Raw genomic sequence first — 26,004 nt, forward strand, 5'->3', positions numbered from 1 at the left:
GGGTTCCTAACTCGTTGAATTCAAGTGCAGTAGGTTTTGTGCCTACACAAATCTACTGTGTTTACCATCCAAGATGTATTTAATCTGTTTTTCCGCATATGTTATTCTGTTATGGAGTGCTTGTTTGTGTTCAGTGGCGCGTTCAATGAAACCTAGTTCATCTGAGCTACTTCAGCGATTTTCAGTTGAACGTCTGTGTGGTGGGTCGTTCCCCCCCCCATGTTTCAGACAGGCCGTGAACGCAGCGCAGAGATAGCGCCGCTGCTCCGGCTGCTCTGACTGTTCCAGTCCGTATCCACCCGGAGGTGTGCTCTCCCTTTCTCTCTCCGCTGGGCTGCACACGCCGGACTGGCTTTTTAACAAGTTTTAAACTGGAACAAGCTTCGGGAGGCACTGGGGAAAGGCAGGACATTGCTGCGAGTTAGTGAGTTTTGCTATGAATGGGATGAAACGAGGCGGAGGAGACGGCATTCCTGATTTCTTTCCTCCTCCGAACAGCGAGAGTAACTGACAGAAACCGCCGTTTGTCCGCCTTGTTGTCCCAGTTGAGCCTCTTCTCTCTTTTTTTTTTGTTGTTTAGGGTGAAACTAAACTCGCTGTGAATGCGAGCCGTGGCGCTCTTTTTTTTTTGCCCCCAGCCCGGAGACTTTCAGGGGAACATGCTCAGGCACTTTGCGCCTGTCGTGTTTGGACTGCGGCGGGCTAAGCCGTGATGAAGAGGGAATTAAACAGCGGCGAAACGCCAGACGGAGACAGCGAAAGCTAAAAAGCTCATCACCCCACCAGCAGCGGACGGTGGTGAGCGACCGCAGCCCGGAGCGGACAATTCAAGGTACTCTGACCACATTTCTCAACAGCAGCCTCCTGCCGTGTGTTTGTCGTTCCTCTGTGTGATAAAAATGATGGCGAATCAGAGAGGAATTAGCTAATAATACAGGGCACGTGCGTGTCAGGGAGGAACGACCGAAGCCAGACTGGCGCGAGGGCAGGGGGTGTGGGGGATCCCGTTTCCCCAGAAACCAGAGAGAACGGCACACCGGTCCTCCATTCAAAGGAGGATCGATTGAACGCTAATCGGCGCTTTTCTTTTAGCACAAGTTTATACATGTGATGGTTGCAGGCAATATTTAACCGTTTGACCAGCACAGAAAAGATTAGGTTGATATTTCACTCTAAAATCTTGACTAGTCGTTCCAAACTAGTGCCACTTACACAGGAGGTCGATTCTTGATGGGTTAATTATGTCTTCGATCGTTTTTCGTAACCGATTCTGATTAGGTTTTGAAGGCATTTAAAGAATGGGTGGGGTTGTTAATGTTTTAATATTTGACCTGGGAGAAAATCATGGGAAATCTGTGATTACCCACCTAGCCTAGCATCTCTAATCAACACTGCAGGAGTTCAGTGTGTCTACCTGTACAATCTCATTCAGTAAATTCGAATATTATCGAAAAGCACATTGATTTCAGGAACGTTTAATGAGTGAAACACAATCATATAGATTATACCCAGATGGATGTTTGAAGGCCTTAATGATTACAATTTTCTACTTTCAGCTAATAAGAACATAACACTTAAAATAATATATCAGACCAATAAAAAACACAACCTTGTGCTTAATGAAAAGTATGCTTAATACCCATTTAAAGGTTATTTTCAACATATACTTTTAATCTGACAAGACTCATCGGGGTGTATATTCAAATTTACTGTATGTGATTGTACACCTACCTAGAACAGCGGGGAATTTTGTAGTTTCCCAACCCTGGTCCTCAAGGCACACTGCCCCGCATGTTTTAGATGTTTTCCTGATCTCAACTGATGAGTGATTAACATGTTGAACTGCAATCAGGATCAGGTGTGTTACAGCAGGGAAATATCTGAAACATGCAGGGCGGTGTCCCTCAAGGACCAGTGTTGGGGAAACACGGGTGTGGAACTCACAGTGTTAATACAATACCAAGGAAGAAATGCAAAGGTTAAGATCTTAAAGGAGCAAGGTTTTCTAGTGAGGGATAATGGGCCATTTGTGAACTATTTGAAGGTCGTCATTCAAGGAGATTTCCTTTTCAGTTAAAAGAAAAATGGTGGCTAATCTTTCTAGAAGTGAACCTCGTAGCAAATTCATCCCAAGATCAAAGTGTGTAATGCTCCTAGAAATAATAATAATAGTAAAAAAAAACACCTCAGACTCTTCAGACCTCAGTTTGGATGTTAGATGTCAATTCATGTTGGGGCACTTACAGAAAGTCTGAAGGAGTTTGACTTATTACGGAGGGTTAAAAGGAAAGCATGTCCCCTTAAGAAGAGCCATTTTCAGCTGTTTCTGTCAAATGCGATGAATCATAGGATGTACTAAGTTCTTCTATTTTAGTTTCAAATTTCTTTACTAGATAATGACAGAGAATGTTTGGATATTTGAGGTTAGAATAACTGCAAAAGGGGTCAGACCATTTGCATAGCATCCACTTATAAAACCTATAAAGGGTGTACTTTCTTTCCTCCGTAGCTGTAAATAAAAACATTGTTTGGATTAACTGAGATTATTTACCTCCCGAGAGCTGGATCAGTCAGAAGTACCATGAGGCGCTGATCTACTGGATCAGTTTGTTGTTCTGTTTCAAATGATTGGCTGTAAAGTGTTGGATTCCAGATGAGGTTTCTGCCACATGGGCGTGTCTGAAACCTCTTCTCTTGTTATCTGAGCCACATTTCCCATGGTCTTTAAAAACCTACTCTCCCTATATTGGTTTACATTGTAACGACGCATGCATGGAAGGCTTAAATGCTTGTTTAACCACACAGTCCGGGAACTGACAGGAGAGAATATACACAACACAGGCTAGGTTTTAGGTCAATGAATGTTTATACTCAGGCTCAACTGAAAACACGTTAGGTCCAAAAAACACTTCTACTACTGTCATTTGTTTTACCAACTCTAAGCCAGAATGCTCCAAGTTTGACTGATTAATCAGCAGAGTTGTTGCAGGGTGGTCTAATGGCCCAGTCAAAGTCCAGTCCTCAACCTGGCAGGTGTTTTGGTGAATCTGAGGAGCTTTGGATAAGCATGTCAGCACTCAGCCCCAAGTTGCCTACTGAGCATCGGTTGCTGTGTTTCCATTTTGAGTGTGTGCAAATCTTTGTCTGTATTCTGCCAATGTTAAAAAAGACAATTTTGCATTTGTAGCGTTTCCATTAAATAAGAAACGCAATTAAAACCACACATGAATGAGCTTGCTCATGCGATAAGACACTAAACATGGCAGTGACTGATATAAACAGAACATATAATTCAGCCGTGGCGCTAGCACTTATTGTCTATCAGCCATCAGAGGAGTCTTATTCAGACGATTTAGTGACAAACTCCTTATACTTGGGAGCGGCTACGTATTCGCCGTTTTGGGGATTTTGTAGTCTGCAATTTTACAGAAGAGCTATGGATTCAACACTTTAGAATGACGCATTACTTTTTATGAACTGCAGTGCTGTGAGAGCTGAGGTGGAGACAGCTGCACATTGTCTGAAAAGAACAAAAACAAATCATCCTATTTACTAATTCTTCTTTGTTGTTCCTGCCAGTAGTAACGTTATCTAACTGTTGCCGTTGTGTGATGTGAAAAAAGTGTTTCTGTTGCAGTTCTGCGAAATACAACTATTTTTATGCCTCACCTGGTCCTAGCACAAAAACCCTTTATCAAAAAACTTGAGATTTTCTAAATTGAAGTGTTTCCATTAATACTGATTTTATTTTTGTCTGATAAGTCCCTATAAATTGTGAGAAAGTTGCAGCAGTGGTGTTGACTGATAACCGCGCAGGAGCAGACATGACCTGGTGAGCAGGCCTGTCAGTCAGCCCTCTCTCAGGGTAGAGATAAAGGGGACAGTGACTGATTCTCAGACCTTTGCAGAGGTAGATAAGATCGGTTTGTTGTGTATCGGCTGATCATCACCCATAAATCAGGGCCGATTAATCGGTGCACCCATAGAATGTTTACGTGTCTGTGAATGAGATTAGGTGAATGAGGCTCAAGTGTAAAGTGCCTTCAGTGCAAAGAATGACTATAAAAGTTCTATGCAGATTCAGTCCATTTGCCGTTCAGAACTCAATAAAATTTCAACAGAATTTCTTTGACCAGCCAAGAAATAGTTGTGGAAGAAACTCGTTTCTGAAGGCTGGATTACAAGTTAGAGTCCTACACTTCTTCTAATGTCATAACTACATGGTTTCCATCGGGGTCACAGTGGGAACCATGCACTTATTTCATCCGTCTTCCTGTAGTCGCTCAGAATGACTAGTTGGTTATTGTATAGACTCGTCTCTGGACCTGGAAACCTGACATTATAGGTTATCAGCTGTTCTTCCATCAGGGTCATAGGTCAGTTCTTGGTGGAACATCTGTCTGCATCAGGTTGTGTGTGTGTGTGCTTGTCTGGATTAGGAGAAACATCCCCAGCTTGCCTGCGTTTGTGCAACAGCCTCCACATTCCCAGCATGTTGTTGCTTGGTGTGTGTCTCTGATCCAGCACTCTGCTCTCCAGATGAAGAAATAATGCAGCTGTTTTCTGCTTTTATTCCTGCAACTTGTTCATTCATGATGCTCCACGGTAAACATTTACGGATCTCTGCAGGAACGCTGCAGGTTAAAGTGAAAAATAGTGCGGTGTGTATGGACTTATTCTCTGAAATGTGATTCTTTGTAGCATCACTCAAGAAATCTGATAATCCTGGGTAATTTGACCAGAGGGGCTTTGGAAATGCTGATTTTTCTGTTTTTATCTGATGACAGATTTGTCTGTGCTGTGGATTATTCCCTCTCTGTTCGCACACAGCAGAATAATCATGTCATGTAAATAGTTTTATTTGTGGACAGGTAAAGTTGCAGCACAGTGCATGGAGTTGACAGTGTCAGAAACATAATTGGCCTTCCTTGTTCTCGGATTATTCTGATTTGCGTCGGCTTGTTTATATTGGAGATAATCAAATGATACATCTTGAATTTTTTTGTCTCTAGGTGTCACATCATAACTACTTTGACATTTCAGTGTGTTTTAACATTGAAACTTGTGTTTTGACACTTGCTGGAGAGGTGGGGTGCACCGAAACATTGGCCCCGATTTCCTTCATTTTGGGGGCTTGACGATCGGTTGATACTTACATGAGAAACTGATGTTATCTGATGTAATCAGCCACTGGCCCTTTTACTGAGCTCAAAGTCAGAAACCGTGTTGTTAACATCTAGAGCTGAAAAAAAAAAATTGTTAGCTCGCAGGGTTTTTTTCTTGTTTTTCATTGAATAAAATAAAACCTAGTTTTTAGTTCCAGTGAGAGCTGAACAGGGAAGAGTCGACAGATTTGGATCTCTGCTGTGTCTCTGGAGTTTAGTTTGCCTAAAGTTAAACTTTATATAGATTTTATTAAATCCAAGGTATTTTTTTTCTCCCTACATTATATACATTTTTGGACTGTGGAAGGAATCTGGAGTGCCAGGAGAGAAAGCCACACATGCATGGAAAGAACATGCAGAGAGCTTACAGAAAAACCACTGGCTAGAAATGCACTGATCTGATACCAATATCTGTGTCTGTCTCAATATTGAAATTTTTTTAGACATCTGCATCGGAGGTGGAAAAAAGTGGATGTGTGCGTCTCGACACCTGGCTGGGGTTTGAACCCAGGACCTTCATGAACATATTTTCTCCTAAGAAAGGCAAAACTTCACCTCCACTTCCTCAAATGTTCAGTTCTTTTTTGTGGGTTAACTGAGAGAATAAAATGAGTCCTCTGCAGTACAACTAGCCTAATAACCACCCACAGTGTAAACAGAGAACAGTTGATCATGCAGTGTGACAGCTCACTTTGCCAGTCTAATTAATTTAGCATTCTGAATTTAAATCAGCGTATGGATACACCGTCTGTGTGCAGCCGTTTGCTCTCGTCTGTGCATAAAACATTGGTACACTCAACAGTCTTTTTGTCTGTGTGCGTTTGCCGGTGACAAAGCCAGACACGACCTCTGACCCCTGCATCAGAGACTGCCACATATATGTGAGGTTAACCAGCCATTGTTGTTTCTGCCTGTGTGTCCCTTAATTCTGCCTGACGGATATCCTGCTGCTGCCGACTCCAGAAGCGCCTCGCTCCAGTCCCACTGCGGAGTCGCGGAGATGCCGCCGCGGCATTCCCAGAAGAGATTCCATTCCTCCGTAAACAATCCTGGCATTGACACCGCCGCCGATTAGCTGGTTGCCAGGGTATTTCCACTCCAGTCTCAGATCAGATCTGAGAAACGGGAGTTCTGTTTCAGGGTTGGTCTGGTGGCGGCTTTGTGTGAAGTCATTCTGGCGGACGTCAGGGAAACCAACGCTGTTGAACGCTGAGCTTGCTGCGTGCCAAGACGAGTGGAAATTGAACTGGAGGTTTTCACCAGGCCGTGGAACTTCTGGAAACTGTCAGAATGGAGTGTAAATATTCCTCCCTCATGTTTTCATTCAGCAGTTTTACAGCGGTTGAAAAGTGTGTGTGCTGCCTCGGTTTTAGTTTTTCCCTTTTTATTAAATTGGATGAAAAATGTTAATGTCTCAATGCCTGGAGGGATCCTTCTTTCTTTGAATAATCAAGGGGGAAAAAATCAGAGCCAAGAAGAGCCATTTCTCAACTATTAGAATAAAAGACTTCAATAAAACCTAATGGATGGAAACGTTACGGACGGAGCGACGTTTAATCGGCTCATTTGCATTTTGCTAAAAGTTTTCAAAAGAAGAACTGAATGATTCTTCTGAATGCTGCCCCAGATTGAGTCGTCCGAACACACACGCCATGACACACAGTTCTGACCTGTGTGAATGTGTGAACACAGAAAATGGACCAGTGAAACCAGGTCACCATTTCTAATGATGCTGTGCCAGCACAGTGTCCTCCTTCTGATCAGCCGGTCTTCTACTCCCAACCTAAACCAGCCAGCTCCGTTCTTTGTTAGAGACACATTTCGTGTGTGTGTCCTCTGTGTCTACTGTATGTGCTGGCTTATTGAAAAACACATTGTTTGTGTCTAAAAGTAAAGAGATGCAATGGATTTAGTGGAACATGAACGCTGAAGAAGGTGTCACTTTTGTGCACTTCCTTTCTGAATAGTGACTGCACTGGGAACAGGGGTGTGCGTCATGGCGGGTGAAATATTTTTGTACTGCGACTTCATCTTGTTTCCTTTTTTAAACAAATATATTTTAAGAATCTGCTGATGGTGACATTTCAGCGATAAGTGCATAAAACATTCATATTTTGACGACAAAAAAATTCTGGGTTCTACTTAAGATAGAGGAAGAATGTGACAAATTATTTTTGATTGTTTTCTTGTCGATTCTAATGATTTTGTGATTAGCTGAAGTTGAAATACAAATTGTATTAAATACTTGAGAGTTCCCGATGAATCCAAGGTTTCCAAAGTGTGGCTGATTTTGTGCGGCCCCTGAATGATACCATTTTGTACCACCAATGCAGGTGGTCTACTCAGATGAAGACTTTTTTTATTTTGTTTATCACAAAAATATTACCCAAATGTTGTTTTTGTTTCATAAAAATATCAACTAATCAATCAAATATCAAAATAATTGAGGTTACTGGTTTCCTTTTAATTTCCAGGTACATAAGATCACAGCTCTCCACAGACAATAAATCAAAGCATGGTTCACCTGTATCTGCTTTGAATTACATTATTAAAACTTGGTAGCAAGTTTTGTTTTTTTTTTGTTCAGTGATCTAACTTATATTTTATTAAGAGAATAGACTTTTTTTTTTTCAGTTTTCTTCAAGCGAGCCCAAAGCAAATTAGTAAAGTAGCTGCCATTTTTGTCAAAGGAAATATGCAAAACCCTTTTGAAGTTTTCAAACTAAAAAGATTTGCATTCCTTTCCAGACTTTTTCATTTGTTTAGATTAAAATATTTCATGTCGAGTTTATTGTTGAACTGACCAAAAAAATAAGTAAAACTTTGTAATTGTTAATTGGTTTCTGGTTGTTTTGAAGAACTGGTTTGGGTTTCCACAGCTAGAAAAGCAGCTTGATGCCACATCTTCACTCTCATCCTGTAAATGTTTCAGATTCTGTTGGATTCTCCATTTTTTACAGGATCATAGTTCAGTAAAATGAATTAAACAGAGATAGCAGTAATTAGATGTTTATATCAGTAGGTTAGATTCTCCAGGCCTCAGCTATGTAACCAAAGGACAGAAACGATTGATCCGTCACCATCTCCTCTGTCTGGTGCAGGTACCGGTAACACGTTTCCCTCTCAACAAACATGTAGCCGTCTCAGTTTTAGAGGTCATCTAGTGATGACATCACTGCAGTCAATAATTGATACACTTGTAAAATGAGCATGTGTGCAGCTGGGATGTGCTGAACTCAGGCCGGCGCTGACCTTTGTTACACGATAGCCCCGCGGCCCTCCGTCCAGCAGACAGGAAGTAGGAGAGAAAATCGAAACACCAAAACGAGCTTTTTGGAGCTGGGATTTAAATTCTCACATGACACGCTTCACTAATCGCTGTTGCCTTTTTTTTTTTTTTTTTTTTTTAATCAGGTCTTCACCCAGCTGAAAAATGCTTTTTATCTTTAGCCAGTCATGGTGTGTTGTGCAGCCACGGTTTTAAATCCTAGCCATAACTCCCCTTAATAATACTTGGTACAGTTTTCAGTGCCATCATGGATTAGATATCAGTGCATGCAGCCTTGCTCCAGGGCCCAGGGGAGCCTGCTTAGTGGCCCTGTTTACAGCTGCAGGACTCTTAAGCCTCGGGGCTTTAAGCGGCCCCCAGCCTCAGGTTGTATGGCAGGGTCACACAAACCCACATTTCTTCACCTCCATGTTGTTAATTAGGTTGATGGATGCGATGTCTGTCTTCTTGCATTAAGGTCAGACATACCTGTCATGCCGTTGCTAAACTTCTGCCAGTCATTCTGTTTGTGCATAAAAAACTTTTTCTTGTTCTCACAGACCAATAGTCACAATCTTTAAGTCTCGTTGAGCACATTCGGACTGGAGGGACACCAGCCTATCAGTGACATGGCTTCATCAGTACAGCCAATCACAGATATGTTTAGCAGACTGACTCATCTGAGCAGCTGCTTAGCATTTATCTGCTCTATGTGCTCTTTGTGTGTTGATCTGAAGTAAATGTTTTCAACTTTAAGAGTATTTGAAGTGGTAAAGCATGTTTTTCTGATGCTGTAATCTTCAAGTTTGAAGTAGAAATCTTTCAGCCTCAGTAAAAATGCTATTACCTCGTGTTTAAAATCTTCCATACAGATTGCTTAGTTGAAGACAAATATACTATTTTAGTTATTTTTTTACTGGAGCACATTAGATTTGCAGCAAGTTTTTTTTTTTGGTAGATTTAATGTGTTCAGTTGTGCAGTTTTGTATAAACTGTGGACCGACTTTGTTTTCTGCTAAGGTATATTGGTAGTCGTGTCATGTTGTGGCTTAAAGGTGAGGGAAACGGCACTCATCACAATGACATTTTAAAAAATAGAAGTTGTTTTAAGAAGAGATGCACTCATGCGTCGGCGTGAGATTGAAATCAGAATGGTAATTAGCACGCCAAATGTTTTGTTTTTCCCTCATAATTAAATTAAATTAAATAATCCTATTAGCATTTTTCAGTTTTATAAAGATTAGGAACATGTACTTTGATGAGTTAATGGTGAGGGTCTTTAAATTTTTTTTTTTTTATGAATTCAATACTCCTGCTCTCATCAAATAAGCTCAAGTACATTTCTCTCTAATATGTTCGTATATATTTGAATATTCTAGTAGATGTATTGTCTATTGACACTGATCATGTGTATTGTGATATACTGTATATTGCTATTGATTTATTGTCAAGACCTTGGACTATTCCTTTGAAAGTTAATTCTCTCTAGAGAATAAAGTTCCACATCCTATAGTTTTGGCGCTGATACAATTTTATCATGTCGGCAGGATTTTTTCCAAAGTGCATGTTATCAATATAGTTGTTAAAACGCTTCAGTGAGCAACAAAGATTAAGTTACACTAAGAAACTCTCCAGTTTCTCAGTCAGAACTCGGTACCAAGAGCTTTCGCCTCTCACGCCTCTCACTGCTCTCTGGCCGGGCTGTATTCATATAATCAACAGAATTAACAAGGTCACTGCTGATGGCCGGTCCTCTGAGACTGGAGACAGGAGGCTTTGGAGAGGGCATCGAATGACTAGCATAATGAGGTAGATAAAAAACACAACACTGAAGGAGAATCATAATGCCTCTGTCTCACTTTGATTATAGTCTCGAGTGGAACCTGCGACATCTAAGTGGCTCCTACTGAAACCAGCCGGCATGGACAGACGTGAACTGGATTTAAACACGCCTTCTCCAATGACCTGGGACTTTTGTCCACTTGCGTTATGGTTGAGAAATTGCTAGTATGAGTAAAGTAGCCTTCAATTCAGTTGATGTCTAATAGTATATGACCTTTCCCTTGTACTCTGTTGGATTATACAACACAGCCCACATGATGTCAATGTCATTTAAAGGAGGCAGAACAAACTGCTTGGTCATGGCATAATTCTTTTTTTTTCTTCATCAGCTCCCAATGACTTTATTTTAAAAAAAGCCCAACTGAAGTTGCTGGGGGTAGTGATTGTACTTAAAGTCACTCCATGCAGGTTGGTTTACATTGGCAACAACTAGAAAGCTTCATGACATCATTAGAAGGTTTCCAGAATAAACACAGTAGGTGTTTGTAGGTTGTTCAGCAGGCAAAAAAGAAGACAAGTTGCTCTATCATTTTATTATTTGTTACAGGACATTTATGGAATAAATGGCAACAAGATGAAAACAAATATTGGTTGTTTATATCAACCTGGATTTATTTATTGAACCAAGGGCGTTATGTAAAATATGACTAATATCGGCCGCTGTCGATGTTGATTCATATATTTTGTGCATCAGTAGTCATGTTAGTTAAAGATGCATAGAAGAGACCCATCTCCAACGTCTCTCTGCCCGACTTTCTAACCATGTGGCCATACAGAGACTTAAAGACGAAACGTGGCAAATGAGGTGGATTATCAGGAAGATGCCATCCAGGTCATGTTCCAGTGGAATATCTCTGCTGCTCAGAAATTGAGTTGTTAGAATGACGTCATGGTCCTGAGAGCGTGATCCAGCAGCAATATTCAGTCAGAGGCTTCTTCAGGTTGATTGAAAGACTGACCTCTGTCAGAGATGCTTCTTGCCCACAGCATCACCATCCAACCTTGGCAAAAACCTTGACGGTTAGACATATTAAAGTAAAGTTACCCCATGGTGTTCTTTGAGCATCTGTCTGATTGAACGTACTGGGTGTGGAAATGATGGGAAACTTTTGGATATCTCAGAGATAGTGTTTCAGTTCTGTGGAGACTGATATTTAAAGTTGGTAGTGCTAATTCTGCTAAACCCTAAAGACGGTTAAAATTTCAAGTCTGTTTTAATTTTATTTTAAAAGGGTAAAACTGTGTTTCACATGGACTTTGCTCACACACATGGTGGGATGTTTCCTCTGCTCCGTATGAGTGGTCATAAGTAATGGCCACTCACAGCATGAAGACTTTAAAGAAATATTTTGCACAGTGTTAATTATAGTTCTAAAGAGAAACGTGAGTCAGCTTGGCAGGTCAAAGTTTTACTGCAGATTGTAACCGAGCCAAAAAATCTCTGGGTAAAATTAGAAATTTTGAGATCAGTTTCCTTAAGTTTAAGAATAAAATACAGTTAATTAGCTGTGTTACCTGAATGCAGTTAATCTCATTGAGGCTTCTCCTAAGGAGAAGTGTAATTGGCAACAACATGTAACTAGTAACTAGTTGACTGTTGGAAATTAAGCAACTGTTGACTGTTGGAAATTTGCTTAATTGCAAGCAGCAATTAAGCAAAATTAAGCATCAGTCATCATTTATTGGGCCTACAGCAGCACAAAGGTCTTTCTCTGGTCTTTCAAGTCTTGTGTGTCAAAACCTCTTTCTTGCTGTGCGTGACTTGGTAAGTGTTGAATGCATTCCACAGGAAAACATGTGGTTTTGGACAATGTTTCTGTAAAGGATAGTCATCAGTCTCAAAGTATTTCAGTGACAACGATCCAAGTTAAATCAAATTAATGAGTGCTGTGCCGAAAGAGAGCTTCACAAAGACCATCTTATGCCCAGCGTGGCAGACACAATAGCTTTTCAGTATCTATCCATCTGTTGTCCACAGTAAATGGAGTATAAAATGGATGGAAACCCACTTAAGTCATGGAATCTCAAAGATGGTTTGCTTGATTGATGAACAATCTTTTCTCTTGCTTTGCCTCCAGAAACTGAAGTTAACAAGCTAAAGGCCACAAGCCAGAGTTAAACTTTGGGGGCAAAAGTGGGTTAATAGGTATATCTCTTGGCCAGCATATCTCTTGTAGGATTGAGTCGATTCTCTGAGCATTTGGTCTGGCCAGTTTGAGATGATCTGAAAATGGAGAAACAGGGTTTACCTCAGAGCTAAAGCAGTTAAACGGGGGTCTTATCAACATCTGTGTTGTTTTTACATATACTATGTTCTATAGTTATAACATTCAGTGGTGTGAAAAGGTTTTTACCATTTTCCTGATTTCGTTTTTCTTTGCATGTTTATCACACTTAAGAGTTTCAGAACATCAAACCAATTTAGATATTACTCAAAAACAGCACAAGTTAACACAGAATACAAATTTTCAATGGTGTTTATGGCCCTGTGTTTTTTTTACTAAATGAAATCAATTGCTTACATGCCTCAAAACATAAATGAAGACAACTTTGTAAGTCCTCCATTTTCTGTTTGTATTCAAAGCTACTTAAAAGGAGAAGAGGAAAAAACAGAATCGGGTCAGATTTCAAAACTGGAGACCTACATTGGTCAGAAAAAGCTAGACTGAGAAATCTTTAGTTTTTACAGAAAAACGTTAAACTGAGGAACAATGTGCTTTTCCTCTGTCGAACTGGAACCTGTAGTTCATGAGAATAAAACACATTAACACCTAACGCAGGCCACCTTTCAGACTACAACATGTGCAATTTGAATAGCATGTTATTTATCTTGTTGAAGTAATTTTACAAAATGTGCTCCAGATTCATTCAGTCTATGTAGTTTCTTTTAGAACTTTGGGCAGGTTTGAACAAAACAATCAGGTTTTGCCAAACAAATACAGATGGATTAAGATTCACTTCATATTACGCAGAAGCTATAGTTGCGTGTTTAGAGGTATAAAGTGTTTGCTGTTTTCTACATAACAGTTGATTATCACAGTGTGTATTCAGTCTGGCTCTGTGTATGGAAGAGACTATTAAACTTTTAACACAACATCCATCTCATCTTGCCGATATTATTTACATCCGGACTGCACCACTAATAAATGTTTTTGTAATTGGCACTCCATTTCACTGTCGATGTGTGGTCAGCTTCATTTAAACTACAGGAAGTTGTGAAGGCTTGTGTAATGAGTTTCCTGTCGGGGTGACTCATGCTTTTGTTTGTTTAAACAGCTTTGGTGCACTCAATGATTTGCATGATGACCTAAGCTCTACCTGGATTTGTCCCGAAATCTTATTAAACAGATTAATACACGGTCGGCAGACGCTATATTTCTCTCAGTACTTATTTTTCAGGTTTTAAAAAGTTTGTGGAAATGAACCGCCTTAGGCTAACATACATATACATGGAAAATAGGCTATTTCCTTGTCCGTAGCTGACAGCCTGATGGTGTTGGACGTTTGCTGGCAGCATGCAGTCCTCGTCATTAATCAGAGCTGCAGGGGAAGTTAATGAAGCCGGTTTGTAGAGTGTCGGCATCCAGTCAGTGAACCATGAGTTGTTTCTTGCTTGTCTTTCAGTTTTAAATGCTGTCCAGGGTAACTGACAGGACAGATGCCTCATTTGGACAGAGGATTAGTTTCAGCTGAACCCACCCGCATTTTCAGCACAACTTTCTGGGAGATTTATGTCAAAGGTGCCCTGATAAATCACTTATTTATTAGTGTGTGTCAGTGTGAGTCAGCATGCTGTGCTGTGGGCCAGATGCAGTCGTGTCCTCTCCTCAGTGACACGGCGCTGGTGCCACGCCTCAGGAGAACACTTGTCACTCACCTGGAGTTATTCCCTGGCAGGCTGTTGCAGAAAGCGCCAACGGTCTTTTTTAGTGACAACTGAATGATTTAATTAAGGGAAAAATTCTCATTAAGAAAAATAAGTAGGTAAATATGTAGGAATAGCTTATAAGAATCAAGTTGTGCTGACAAAATTAACATTTTTAGTTCAATAAGATGGAGTTTTCTTTACATTTTTAGTAAAATGCATTTAATAAAGCTCAGTCTTTTTTCCTTTTTGTTGCTTATACATCACTGTGTGTTTAATTTTCAGGTGTCTGAACATGCTTTGCACAAAAACATACCTGGAGTTTTGCCTTGATTCTTGCATGTTTGAGAAATCCTGAATGCCCATCTGAATGGTATCCCAGGGCAACCATTCAGGTGGGCAAAACGCCTGGGTGGGCCGAGCGGCGCCTCAGAAGACAAAACTCCTCAGAGCTGGTAACTATAGAAAGTCTGCCTTTTATTTATTTTGGTTTCTGCTGTGAATATATGATATTTGTAATAAATTATTTTACCCTGCATGCTCGATTATCCATAAATCTGAAATGATTTTTCACTTGGTTCTTTTTTATATATATTTTACAGCATCTAGTTCAGTATTCATGAAACAGGAAAGCAGCTCTGCTCCTGGTAATGATGTCAACAACATGACTACTGCAGAGCCCTTTTCAGATCATACTTTGAACCTGTGATCCATATGTACACTGTAAACACTGCACTCTGTGATGTGTGCACTTCGTAGCATACAGAAATAAAAGTTCGGGTGTACAAGGACACAGTGGTTGAGTGTATAGAACATTCATCTGCGTCAGCTCATTGTTGACACTTTTTACCCGTCCTAAGCTTTGCCACAACTGAAGCAGCCAATACAGATTCATGTCTGACTTGACATTTCTCTTCTTTATTGATGGGTATTAGTTGTGCAGATTTGCTTTTCTTATAGGTTTGGGTCAGTATGAGATTCCACAATACCATAAGAGTAACAACAAATTTAAAGTAAAAGTTAATAACATGATATAAACAAATGGCTTGTCAAATCCAGTGTTCGAGCATCATTATCTAACTGAATGAATTAGTTCGCGTGTGAAACCTTTAGCCTTCAAACTGGAACTGTCTTTGCTGTTTGTGCTTCTTTCAACATTTCAAAGTGGCTAAATGGTTTCTACCTGCAAATATAAGAGAAAGTTAACAGGTTTGTAGCAGGAAGTGGACCAGCGGTGCAGTACTTCTAGATCCATACAGTAATAACTGAGTCGGGAGTCCATTCATGTGATGCTAGTCTATTTTAAAGGCAGGTTTTATTGTCCAGCATAACTCTTGTATCTTCATCAGCTCAGATAAAATGGCTTCACAGAAATGGTGTTTGTGCCCAGCAGTGATTTGGGGGTTTAGTGGTCACTGTTAATGCTTCACACAGTGGATTGCAGTTTTCTGGGCGATCAATAAAAAGCCTGGCCTGCCGTTTCTGATTATGGGTGGTACTGATTTTTTATTTATTTTTTTGTCTGAAATGTTGTTGGATATAGCAGGAAAGTCACTGAGTTGGGAACAGTGGAATGGCTATTAACTGCAAACATGCAGACATGATCTGGTGGGTGGGTTTGTCAGTCTGTCTCTCACGGCAGAGCAAAAGAGAGCAGTGGTTGATTTTTATTCACCTTGGCCGACCCCTGGGGGATTTGAATAAGATCTGCTTCAGCTGACCACCGATCTCCCAGAATTGAGGAGAGTTCTGTTTCAGTGGTCAAGCATGTGGTCGGTAGCTGGTAGCGTTAAATCATCATCATCTTGTTGAGGATATTCAGTCTTGTTCATAAAATTCTCAGCTTTATATTAAGAGACATGTACCAGCTCATAAAACCAGCTGTTGTGACTAAAGGGCCATTCACACCAAGAACAATGACTGTTACAATAAAATGATAATGATGGGAGCATTCAAACAGTTGAGTGCCAGCCTTTTGTAAGCAGTGATGGCAGCATCCTCTGCATGCTTCAGCTGTGCTGAGGCCTATAAAATGGGATTTAATGAGCATCTACGGCTGTTTGGTTGCACAGAGAAGGAGAAAAAAGTGGAGCAAGTCTCTTGAAAACTCATGCTGTGTAGGCTGACAGGAAATAGAAATTAAACCATTAGTGCCTCACATAGTACTTGGTGTTTTCACAAGCAGTAAATTGTTTTTAGGGTTTTACAAGAACTAGGATTATTATGCTCAAAAGTTTTTGTTATAGTCTTGCTATGGTGCAATAACTGATTGAAAAATTGGAGTGTTAGATTTGTCGTGTCCAGGGTTGGTAAGGCTGAAACTTGGTCAGTTTCAGTCACCAGCTGACTTTTCTATTCTGTGCATTTTTTCTATTCACATGTACAACTTCATCATCTTTGGCATTTTACTCTGTAAACCACTTCATTCTGATTCTCCAAAATCATTTTCTGCTGTTGGTGACACTGACTGGTTGGGTTGAGGTCACTGGGCCAGTCCACCAGCAGCCTGAGTTTTTGAGCAGACACAAAATGAATACATTTTGAGTGTGTGAGATGTAATTGCACATGAGGTTGGTTTCACTCCTCACCAGCCTCTAAAAGCGTGACTATAACTCAGCCTTTATAGTGGCGCTCTTAGAGGTTCGCATTGACTGCACACAAGCCCAGTTTTGTTAGGCAGTGAGAAACCCCATTTCTCTTTATGAGAACAAATCCCACATTTCTTTTTGTTTTATTTTTCTAGAATGACAGTTCTCATTGAATTGTTCACCTCTTCTTCTCTGGATGATTTAGTTTCCAGATGTCCCAGATAATTAGGAGGATTCATCAGGGAAAATAATTGTGCACCAGACTTCTGCTGTCCGTCCTCATACTTGATAACTTTTTTAATCTGTAGGCGAACTTTGTAATTTATGCGTTGCAAATTATGAGGGATTTGTGCATTTTGAAGAAGCATTCCAGTACAAGACTCATCTGCACAACAATGAAGCTGTTGGCAGATGAGTTCAAGGTTGCTACCAGTGTTGATGCTGTACAAAGTGGGGTTAGACATTACTAGAGGAATGTTGAGTAGCTCCAGCCTCATTAAACACAACTCAGGGTGTCATTGTAAATGTCAGGGTCTCACAGAGCCATGGTCGAGCTGCAAGTAAGAATAAATTCAGGTGATTCCCCCACAATAGCCACAGAGAACGGTTTCATCCAACTTAAACTGATAAATGTGCCTGCGAACATTTTTCTCAAAATGATTTATGAATAAGAATGAGGAGAAAATACTCTGACATGAGGAGCTATTACCAGCTATCCCTCCATTGTATTGCATACTGATCCAGGCAGGCTGCTCTCACAGCGCTCCAATAAAATATAATTGCCTGTCCGACTGGAATGATTGATGACTTAAAGGAGGGGATGGGAGGGTTGTTGGTCTATGGCAGATATTTAAAAAGTCTCTTTGGATTGCAAAGTATATCTAACTGCTCTGCACTGCCCATAAATGAATGAAAACAGAGATGAGATTGTAGTAGTATGAAAGCTGACACTAGAGGTACACCAATTGCAGTTTTCTAACCGATCTTAAAGAAGCCCGTCCTGCTGATTTTGATTTTGGCCAATACCGGCATTTTTGCCTGAAATGTTGAGAAATTTAGCATTAAAGTGACTAAGTTGGGAGCAGTGGGATGACTATTGCTGGTGTGACCCCTGGGGGATTTGACATTTAACTCAAAGTAGGATTTAACGTATTGATACTCGCGAATGAAAAATTGATACTTTATGAGGGAAAAAAAATATAGATAAATATCGTAGAATTGATAAAATTACACAGCCCTAGTATTTTTGCCATTTCACCAAAGAGCCTCTTTAAACTGTCATTGCTATTACTGGTACTGTTTATGTATAAAAAACCTATAATATATAAACAAACAATGCTGAGCCTGGAGGGGGCGCAAGCAAAGCCTGGTGGCCTGCCAGGCTTATGATGCACCGGGGAAACCCTGCATTTTTCAATATGTCATATAAGTTTTCTTTTCTAATGGCGTCTTAGATGTGTGCCTCCTCTGACTTTCTTGAAACACCTTGATAATAATAAAAATATTCAGTAAGAATATTTAATGCTTCTGATGCTTTGTTCATCTGATTTTTTTTTTTTTGCATTTCTAACCAGCCATTCACCAGCCAGGGCCAATCAGCATGAAATTGCCTACTAGCTATTTATCTTAAAGTTTCTACCAGCAGGAAAACTCAGAAACGAACCCAATGCTGATTGATTGTTTCTGCTCTCATTTTGTTCTCTGGGTTCAATTTCCAAAGTGAAAGAGTCATTATTGTAACATGCCATTAATTCTTATCTCTTTTATTATAGAGCCTCAACAGATGACTTTTAGGCAAGAATATCTTCATATTGACCGTTTTGATCCAAAACCAAGAATTCCCTAAACACACACACTCCCACCCTCTGTATCAAACCAATGGGAAGAGTCTGTTTCTGGTTATCAGTTTTGAGCTGGAATCCACTGTTCTGTTGCAATATGTTGCTTTATTTGCTGTAGAATGAACTTGTGCACAGAGTTGAGCTCACTGTCACATGTTGCCTCGTCATTATGAATCACTGACCTGGAAAATAAAGTTCAGCTTGTAGGCTTCTGTATGTCATTGTCAGGCTTTAGCCATAAAATCAACAAAACCCCTGCGTAGTTAGATCCTCACGACTTCACTTAAAGCTCTGGCTGCACATTTGAAAACAAGATAGCTTCATCAAATAAAGTGAATGTGGCAAAGAAAGCAACTGTATTTCGTTGAACACAGTGGGGAAGCGGCTATGTGGGTTAATGCCTTTCAGTTTGGGGTTCCGCTATCCATGGATACCCGAACTCTCGCTAAGACTTCCAGAAACAATGCAGAAAGAAGCGGGAGAGTGAATGCTGTTGCTAGGTCCTTCAGGAACTGCTTGACAAGTGCCCAGGTTGACGTCACCAGCTGATTTGCACATCAATATGTCGAGGCAGAGGCTGCTCTCAACACTTGTTTTTCAGTCGGATTGTTGGTGAGTTCAGTCCATAGATCTCTGACTTTGTTCCCACCAAGGATGAGTAGCAATGGCTGATCTAGCTGGTTAGATTACCCAAGTTGGACATGAGAGTTTGTGATGGATACATTCACGAGGTATTTGCTTGCTATGCCACACTGTGAGCAATGGATTGATAGGTTCTGTGTCTCTTTCTCCCATGCTATTTACAGAAAGCTGGAGTAACATTTTAAACAAACCTTAATTGGGTTTTCTGTGGGGGACAACCCCTAACTGCCACCCCCCTGGGCTTCAAGAACAGATTACTGTAATTATCACAATACAGGCGTGCTCCAAATTTAGCCACAGCTAACTTAACTAAGCAGATGTTGCATCTGATTACTCAGCTGCTGTCTATTCAATGAGTAGCAGGATAAACAAGGCATAGCCCTGGGATTGGGAGAGTTGCATCTAAGGCAGCCTGGTGTCTGATGTAATGACTGTAAGTGAAAATAGGTGTATAATTAAATAATGCAGTATTGTACAAAAGTCCTGCTCCTGTTGGTTTATATATTTTTTGCAAGGATATAAGTAACAGATGTTCTAAAAGTATAGAAATGGTACATATGGGTATCCATTCCTGCTTCAGTATTGCTGATTTTTCAAGAGGTTTTTATTATTCATGTAGTAGATTCAACCTATATATTTGGGTGGCATGTACAAAGACGCTAACTTTGGTTTTAGAGAATATACTTGTGACTCCTACTAAACAAAAATTCTTTAGGAAAGCCTGACTTTTATTGCTGTGTACTACTGCTGTTACTGTTGCGGCTGTAGACTGTACCAGCTTAGCTCTAAATCTGTCACTAGAATACTTCTGCTGTGTGCTTGTAGGGTTTTGAATTAATTGCTGAGCTTAAACATTCAACCATATGCTGTCATAGATTTAAAGAAAGTACTCGCTCAGTTCTGATGTTTTAATGGTCCGGTTCTCTGTGCCAGTTTCTGAACTTATTTTCTATCTAATCATGCATTCTTCAGGGTTCCCATCGAGGGGTTATGAGGAACCCCACCAGGCTAAAACTAGGTTTATAGTTTACGCATTGTACTGGGCGCGAATTCATATGCACCAGTAACACCATCCAGACCAGTGTGCATTGGCCTCTCACCTTCACATTTTTGCCAGTCAATTTTTTGGGGTGCACTGATTGCAGTTTTCTGGGGCTGATTACCAATCTTTAAAAAGCTTGACCTGCTGATTCAACTTTGGCCGATACCAACTTTTTTATTTATTTGTTTTTGTCTAAAAAGTCGCTAAATATAGTGATCAAGTCATAAAGTTCTCAACAGGGGGGAAACAATTATCGGTGCATGCTCTTTTTTTTTTTTACTGTGGTCCATCTTAAATGAACTCTGGGTCAAAGTATTACTATGCAATACAAGGGCTCAAGTTAATTAACTACATGCCCTCGTTGCTCTGTGCAATCATTGTTTATTAATCTATAATATCTTCCTTGACATGGCTGTTGTCCCCGATATGGCTAACTTGCTTGGAAATATTAAAACAAATCTCTTCCAGTGTTTTTTATTTCATTTTTTCGGCATCAATTATACAATTTTTTTCTCTCTCTGCTTTGCTCACATCAGAGCCCCAAAATTATTCTTAAACTCAGAGAATCATCTTAACTTTGAACAACTGTCACTTAAATGTGTGTTGTTGTTTTTTTAAAACTGACTGAAAATTAATGGGTTCTGTTAGCGTACATTTTACACCACTTACTTATTCAGAAATAAGCTTAGAACATAAAGTAGAAGAAACAGAGTTGTGTGCCGGCTTCTAGCAAACCCTAAAATTACAGCCTTGTCTCACTTAACACTGTTAAGTGAGACAAGGCTGTAAATATATCACCCCAGCGTCTCCTCCGCTGTACTGCCATTGTGATGACGGGGAGGATTTTTCCCTCGTGTGTCAAGACTTTTCAGTCCTGACTTTTAATCTCCTCTGAGATGAGCTGAGGCTGTGTCCTTTCACAAGGTCGGCCATTTTCTGTGTTTTCTGCTGCATCAGGTGATCGTGGGAAGCTCGGCCTGCTTTGTGCTGAGCACTTGACGCACGCGCAAACACACACCTTCTGTCCCGACTAATTCGCACACCTTATTCCCTGTTAACAAAAGGTGCGTGGATTTCCATGCGTCCTAATTATGCAGGCGGACACTGACTCGATAAAAACGTGGAGTTGTGTCAGTGTGAACTCGGTGTGTGTGTTGGTTTTCTCAGAATAGCAGTCCAGAGCTACTCTTAGCTCATGTTTCAAACCTTTATAAACAAATTAACTGTCATCTTGTGCAGGTTTGGTGGGACTGGAATTAATCACAGCAAAGATGATGCCTTCATTTGTGTAGAACTGCTTCCTGACTGCCCATATTTCTACAGTAAGTGAATGTGTTGGCTGCTTTTATAGCAGAGAACCCAGAGGATTATGTGTGCAGGAAGTCTGCCTCAGATGTAGAGGCAGCTGCTTTGGTGGGGCTTGTGAAGATCACCTCCCTTCTTTCTCTCCTTTTGGTGTCTCTCCTGTAGGATTACTTAATCTGCCTGGATGAACCCATTGTTGTTTTGGGTCATTTCTCCTGCGTTGCTGTTGACTATTTGACTTGGAGGAAGTCATGTTGTTTATGGTGTCGCAGCAAATATTCCAGGTAAGGTCTGAATCCAGGGATAAGGATGGTGAGAGAAAAGATGACTGCGTCCTCCTGTTTAAGCCAAGTGACTAGGACTTAATTGAGTTAATAATTGTGTGAAAATAGTGCTTACTTATGGTAAAAAAGAGTAAGGCTGCGGGTGAGCCCGAGTTTATTTGAGTTCCAGAAATGGACAGGTTTTTACAAGTTTTAAACACTTGAAGCATTGTAGTGTTTCTGACAAACAATATGCTACACATTAGAGTTCAGCGGTATACATTTTTTTTCTTGTTAGTTGCCGATATTTAAATTGGGGCTCCTATTGTTCCACACCAGATATATGTACTGAGTTCAACTGAAAAAAATTGTTCTCCTGCCTCCCAATTTCTTTAATAGCATATTTTTGTTTTTGTGAAGTTACAGTAAGTGCTTAATAATGGTTATAAAAATGCACTGATCACAGCATTTCGGGCAGATTTGTGGTGGATACTTAATTTGGGCAGTGTTTTAAGAAATATTGCTATATTATTTTTTCCCTTTGTTTTTAGCCTTCCTGTTTTGTTCTTAGTTATATGTCTAAGAATCAGATTGGATGTCTCAACCTAATTATGAGAACAAAATGTTTTACTAATATAAGAAAGGAAATTAACTCCTTTTCAGGCTTCTTGTCATCACTTCTAAATGCCTCTCACATACTGAAAATGTATATTTTTAGTATTCAACTTCCTTTTTTAAACACAGACATAAAGATACAGATACTACTGGTTCGATGCATCTCTACACATTTTTGAGCTGCTCTAAGAACTTAATGTGTCAACCAATAATATTTATTGTGGTTTAAAACTCTGGCAGGATGTTCCTGTCAGTTTTATAGGAGTGATTTTCAGCTCCTTTACTATGATTGCACCTGCTGTCAGAGTCAGTATTCGGATCCATGTGAACACTAAAGCAAATTTAGATCTGTTATCGCTTGTTACTGTTTAACAAACACCCTAAGCCTGGCAGTGCTTCTCTCATCTCCATCAGCCGGGAGCTAGCTAGGACAAACGTGGAACCTTCTTAATTGAAGAAAAGTCAGTCCAAACAGTGACTGCTTCATGGGATTGAATATGACATGGAATAAACTTCACATCTTTTGAAGCTCAAACAACTCTATTCTTTATTTTTTTTCAGAAAATCTGTCCGGCGATGACTCAGAAAGTTGCTGTGTGTCTTGTTTACAAAATTAAAACAATTTTGGGTCATTCATTCTTTCTTTCAGATAAATATCTGAAAACCTGGGGATCATCCTGGTCTGTTACTTTCTCAATGTTTGTAACAGCAAGTTGTCGAGCTCAACAACAAGCTCAACTTGATGTTGAGCTGAATCACTAAGTTGGACGTAACTTTGCTCCTTGAGCTGGGCGATGGTGTAGCAGAGAGTCCATTCGTTTATACTTCCAGTGACATTGTCACTACAAAAACTTTTACTCTGGGGTTTCTTTTTCTTTTCATGTGTAAAACCTTTGAAGTGTTCAGTTTTGGGAAACAAGTTTCATTGTGTCCTGAGAGGAAACTTGATCTTAAAGGTATAAATAAGTAAAGATGCACCGATACGGTTTCTCATTAGTGCTCATTAATTATTCACAGAAGAGAGGAGTAAACGCAGCATGTGTGAGGGCTTTTGCTATAAAACTATAAATGTCACTTCTACTAGTTTATAGCGAAGGCAAACTGATTTAAATTTGACTTTTTCTATAAAATATGTTTGAAATGAAAATTTTACATCCATAGGGCCATCCATAGTGTGAAAGACTATGAAGGATTTACTTCATGTTTTCCATGTTGGGGAGGATTTTTGACATTTTAACAGTTCTTTGGCTGACAGTGGCATGATCTGCTGTTTTTCTTGTGCCTCCAGGTGGAACAGTGTAATCATTTCTAGTGTCTGTCTTGTTTCAAAATATTTCAGCTCAGTTGTGTATGCTGCCTGTTTCTTGTCAGTCATTTTCTTTTTTAACGACTTTGTTTACCCTCATCTGTCCTGGTGCCCCAATTACAACCATCTGAGTTCTGCCTTCTGCATTCCTAAGAACAAGGTTATAAATAAACTCCAAGATAAGTTTTGACATTCATTAAACATTTAAAATCACTCATGTTGGCATTTCAAAGCCTCCAAAATTAGATTTAAAAGAATAAAGCCGAGCAACTTTGTTGGAATAGATTCTGACTTCCTGGTATCTGCTGAAAGTCTTGCTCTCGCTCTCTGTCTTGCAGTCAGAATTAAACATGTTGAAAATACTGTCCATTTAATAACTTCTCTGTGCTTCCTCCAACTTCATCTTTAAAAGCACCACACTGAAACTTAGAGTGGCCAACTCTGAGTATCAGTCTGTCTGTATCAACTTCGGCTCCAAAAACATTGTTGTCAGAGCAACCTGGCAGCCCTTAGTTATTTCACTGACAGGAAAAATATTGGATTTTCCTATTTTCTACCTTGTTTATCACCAGACATGGCCAGTCAAGCAGAAAATGTGCTTACCAAAGGATTCCCTCCTGCATCCCAAGTAATGTGTATTTCCTCCACAATTTTGCAATTGTTTGTGTGATTTTTTTTTTTTTCGCAACCAAAATCACTGATTTTGCGGTGGTGCTACTTTAGAAATTTTCACAAGGAAGTTTGCAATAATTTTTTCTCTTCAAGTCAGTTTATTGCAAGGCCTGTAAAATAATTTCCCCCTACTGTCATGGAGAACAGAGTGAAACCGCTTTTCTCGGTTCGGTTTTTTGTGCTTATTTATAACAGTGAATATGGCTTCACTCATCATATTGATCTGGAACTATAACTTCACATGAGGTAAGGCTGACGCAGAAAGAACAACTGCCACCTGCAGGTGTGAGTGGGCAGTCAGTTAAACCCAGGGGGTTTTGAGCAGTTTTATGGAAAATTTGCAGTAAACTCAATTAGTCATTGTACAGAAAAACTTTTCTGGGGATGTGGGTATCTTTGTGAATTTACGCAACTGCGGAAGGGCGAGAAACTCTTAACGGATGTGTCTAAGTATTGTATGTTTGACCTTAAACTTCAGTTTAATTCATATAAATTATTTTTGGGTGCAAGACTTATGATGCAACTTAAGTACATTTAAAAGCTTGTCGCAATAAGCAATTAATCACGTGATAAATTAAAATGAGCTCGATAATTTCTACTCTGATGATGAATAGTTTTCTAAGGGAAATTTTGTTTACACAGACTTAATCATCCATTTTATTTCCATTTTCTCTCTTGTTTTTGGTTGTTGTGTTTTAGTCTTGATATTTAAATTTCTTCCAGTTCCCGGGGAAATTTTCATTATTGTCCCATTATTTCACTTGAAAATGGTCTCAAAACGACAATATTATCGTTTATCACAATAACTTCTGGGACAATTTACCGTCCAGTAAAATTAGTTTTTGTGACAGGCTTCTGCATGTACGTAGATTCTGTAATTAATGCCAGCTGTCTGATGTAGTGCAGTTGTAGCTTTGTTGTTACCTTGATGGTGAAAAGCCTGATCATTCCAGTTTGGCCTGAGAAGGGAACTTGAGAGCAGAGGATGTCAGCGTGGCCCGTGTTGGTGTTCAACTGTTGATTCACACATGGTGTGTGTGCCAGAACCTCCATGTGTTTACACTGTGCCGAAATCCTGCTCATGATTTTCATGATTATTTCTCTCCCTTCTTCCCTCCCTTCCTCTCTCTTTTCATGTTCTCCTCATTTTTCTCTACAACACTCATCATTCCCTCAGCTCTGGGTCCCCTCTGATTCCTCCCACACTTTTCTCTCCTCTCCCCCACTCCTCAATCCCCTCGTCGTCATCTCTCTTGCCTCTACATGTGATTCCCTCTGTCTCATTTGTCTTTTGCCTTCCTGATCTACCTCTTCACATCTTCTCCCTCTCTCTCTCGCTCGTCCCTCACTCCCTCCCTCCCTCTCCTCTGGCAGGCTGCTCATTGCGGTGAGTCAGTATCATGGAGGCAGGCAGCGGGGCTGCCGCAGCGGTGGGGAGTGCAGCACTGGGACTGCTGGGAGCCACAGCTACGTCCAGCCATGACATCCTGGACAGGTAAGCAGCTGGCACACACCCCCACCCTCAACGTTAACTCTATGCATTGTGTGTGTGTGTGAGAGAGAGGTAAAGGACCACACCTCAGGTAGGGT

At 40.2% G+C, this 26,004-nt stretch overlaps 1 protein-coding gene across 5 annotated transcripts in view; it reads left to right on the top strand.

Moving 5' to 3' along the window:
- Positions 1-275: 275 nt before the first annotated feature.
- arhgap32b (Rho GTPase activating protein 32b) overlaps positions 276-26,004 on the top strand; it is a 90,844-nt gene continuing 65,115 nt past the window's right edge. For 2 of the 5 annotated variants that reach the window (XM_032575798.1, XM_032575801.1), the window contains exons 1-2: positions 277-832; positions 25,592-25,909. In XM_032575798.1, the coding sequence (XP_032431689.1) occupies positions 25,815-25,909 (95 nt within the window). In that variant the 5' untranslated portion in view covers positions 277-832; positions 25,592-25,814. Of the gene's footprint in view, positions 833-19,284; positions 19,301-25,591; positions 25,910-26,004 lie in introns of those variants that run through there. The other 3 variants (XM_032575802.1, XM_032575800.1, XM_032575799.1) reach the window with 3 other exon arrangements.

The sequence above is a fragment of the Xiphophorus hellerii genome, chromosome 11 (assembly GCF_003331165.1).
Source record: "Xiphophorus hellerii strain 12219 chromosome 11, Xiphophorus_hellerii-4.1, whole genome shotgun sequence".
NCBI lineage: Eukaryota > Metazoa > Chordata > Actinopteri > Cyprinodontiformes > Poeciliidae > Xiphophorus > Xiphophorus hellerii.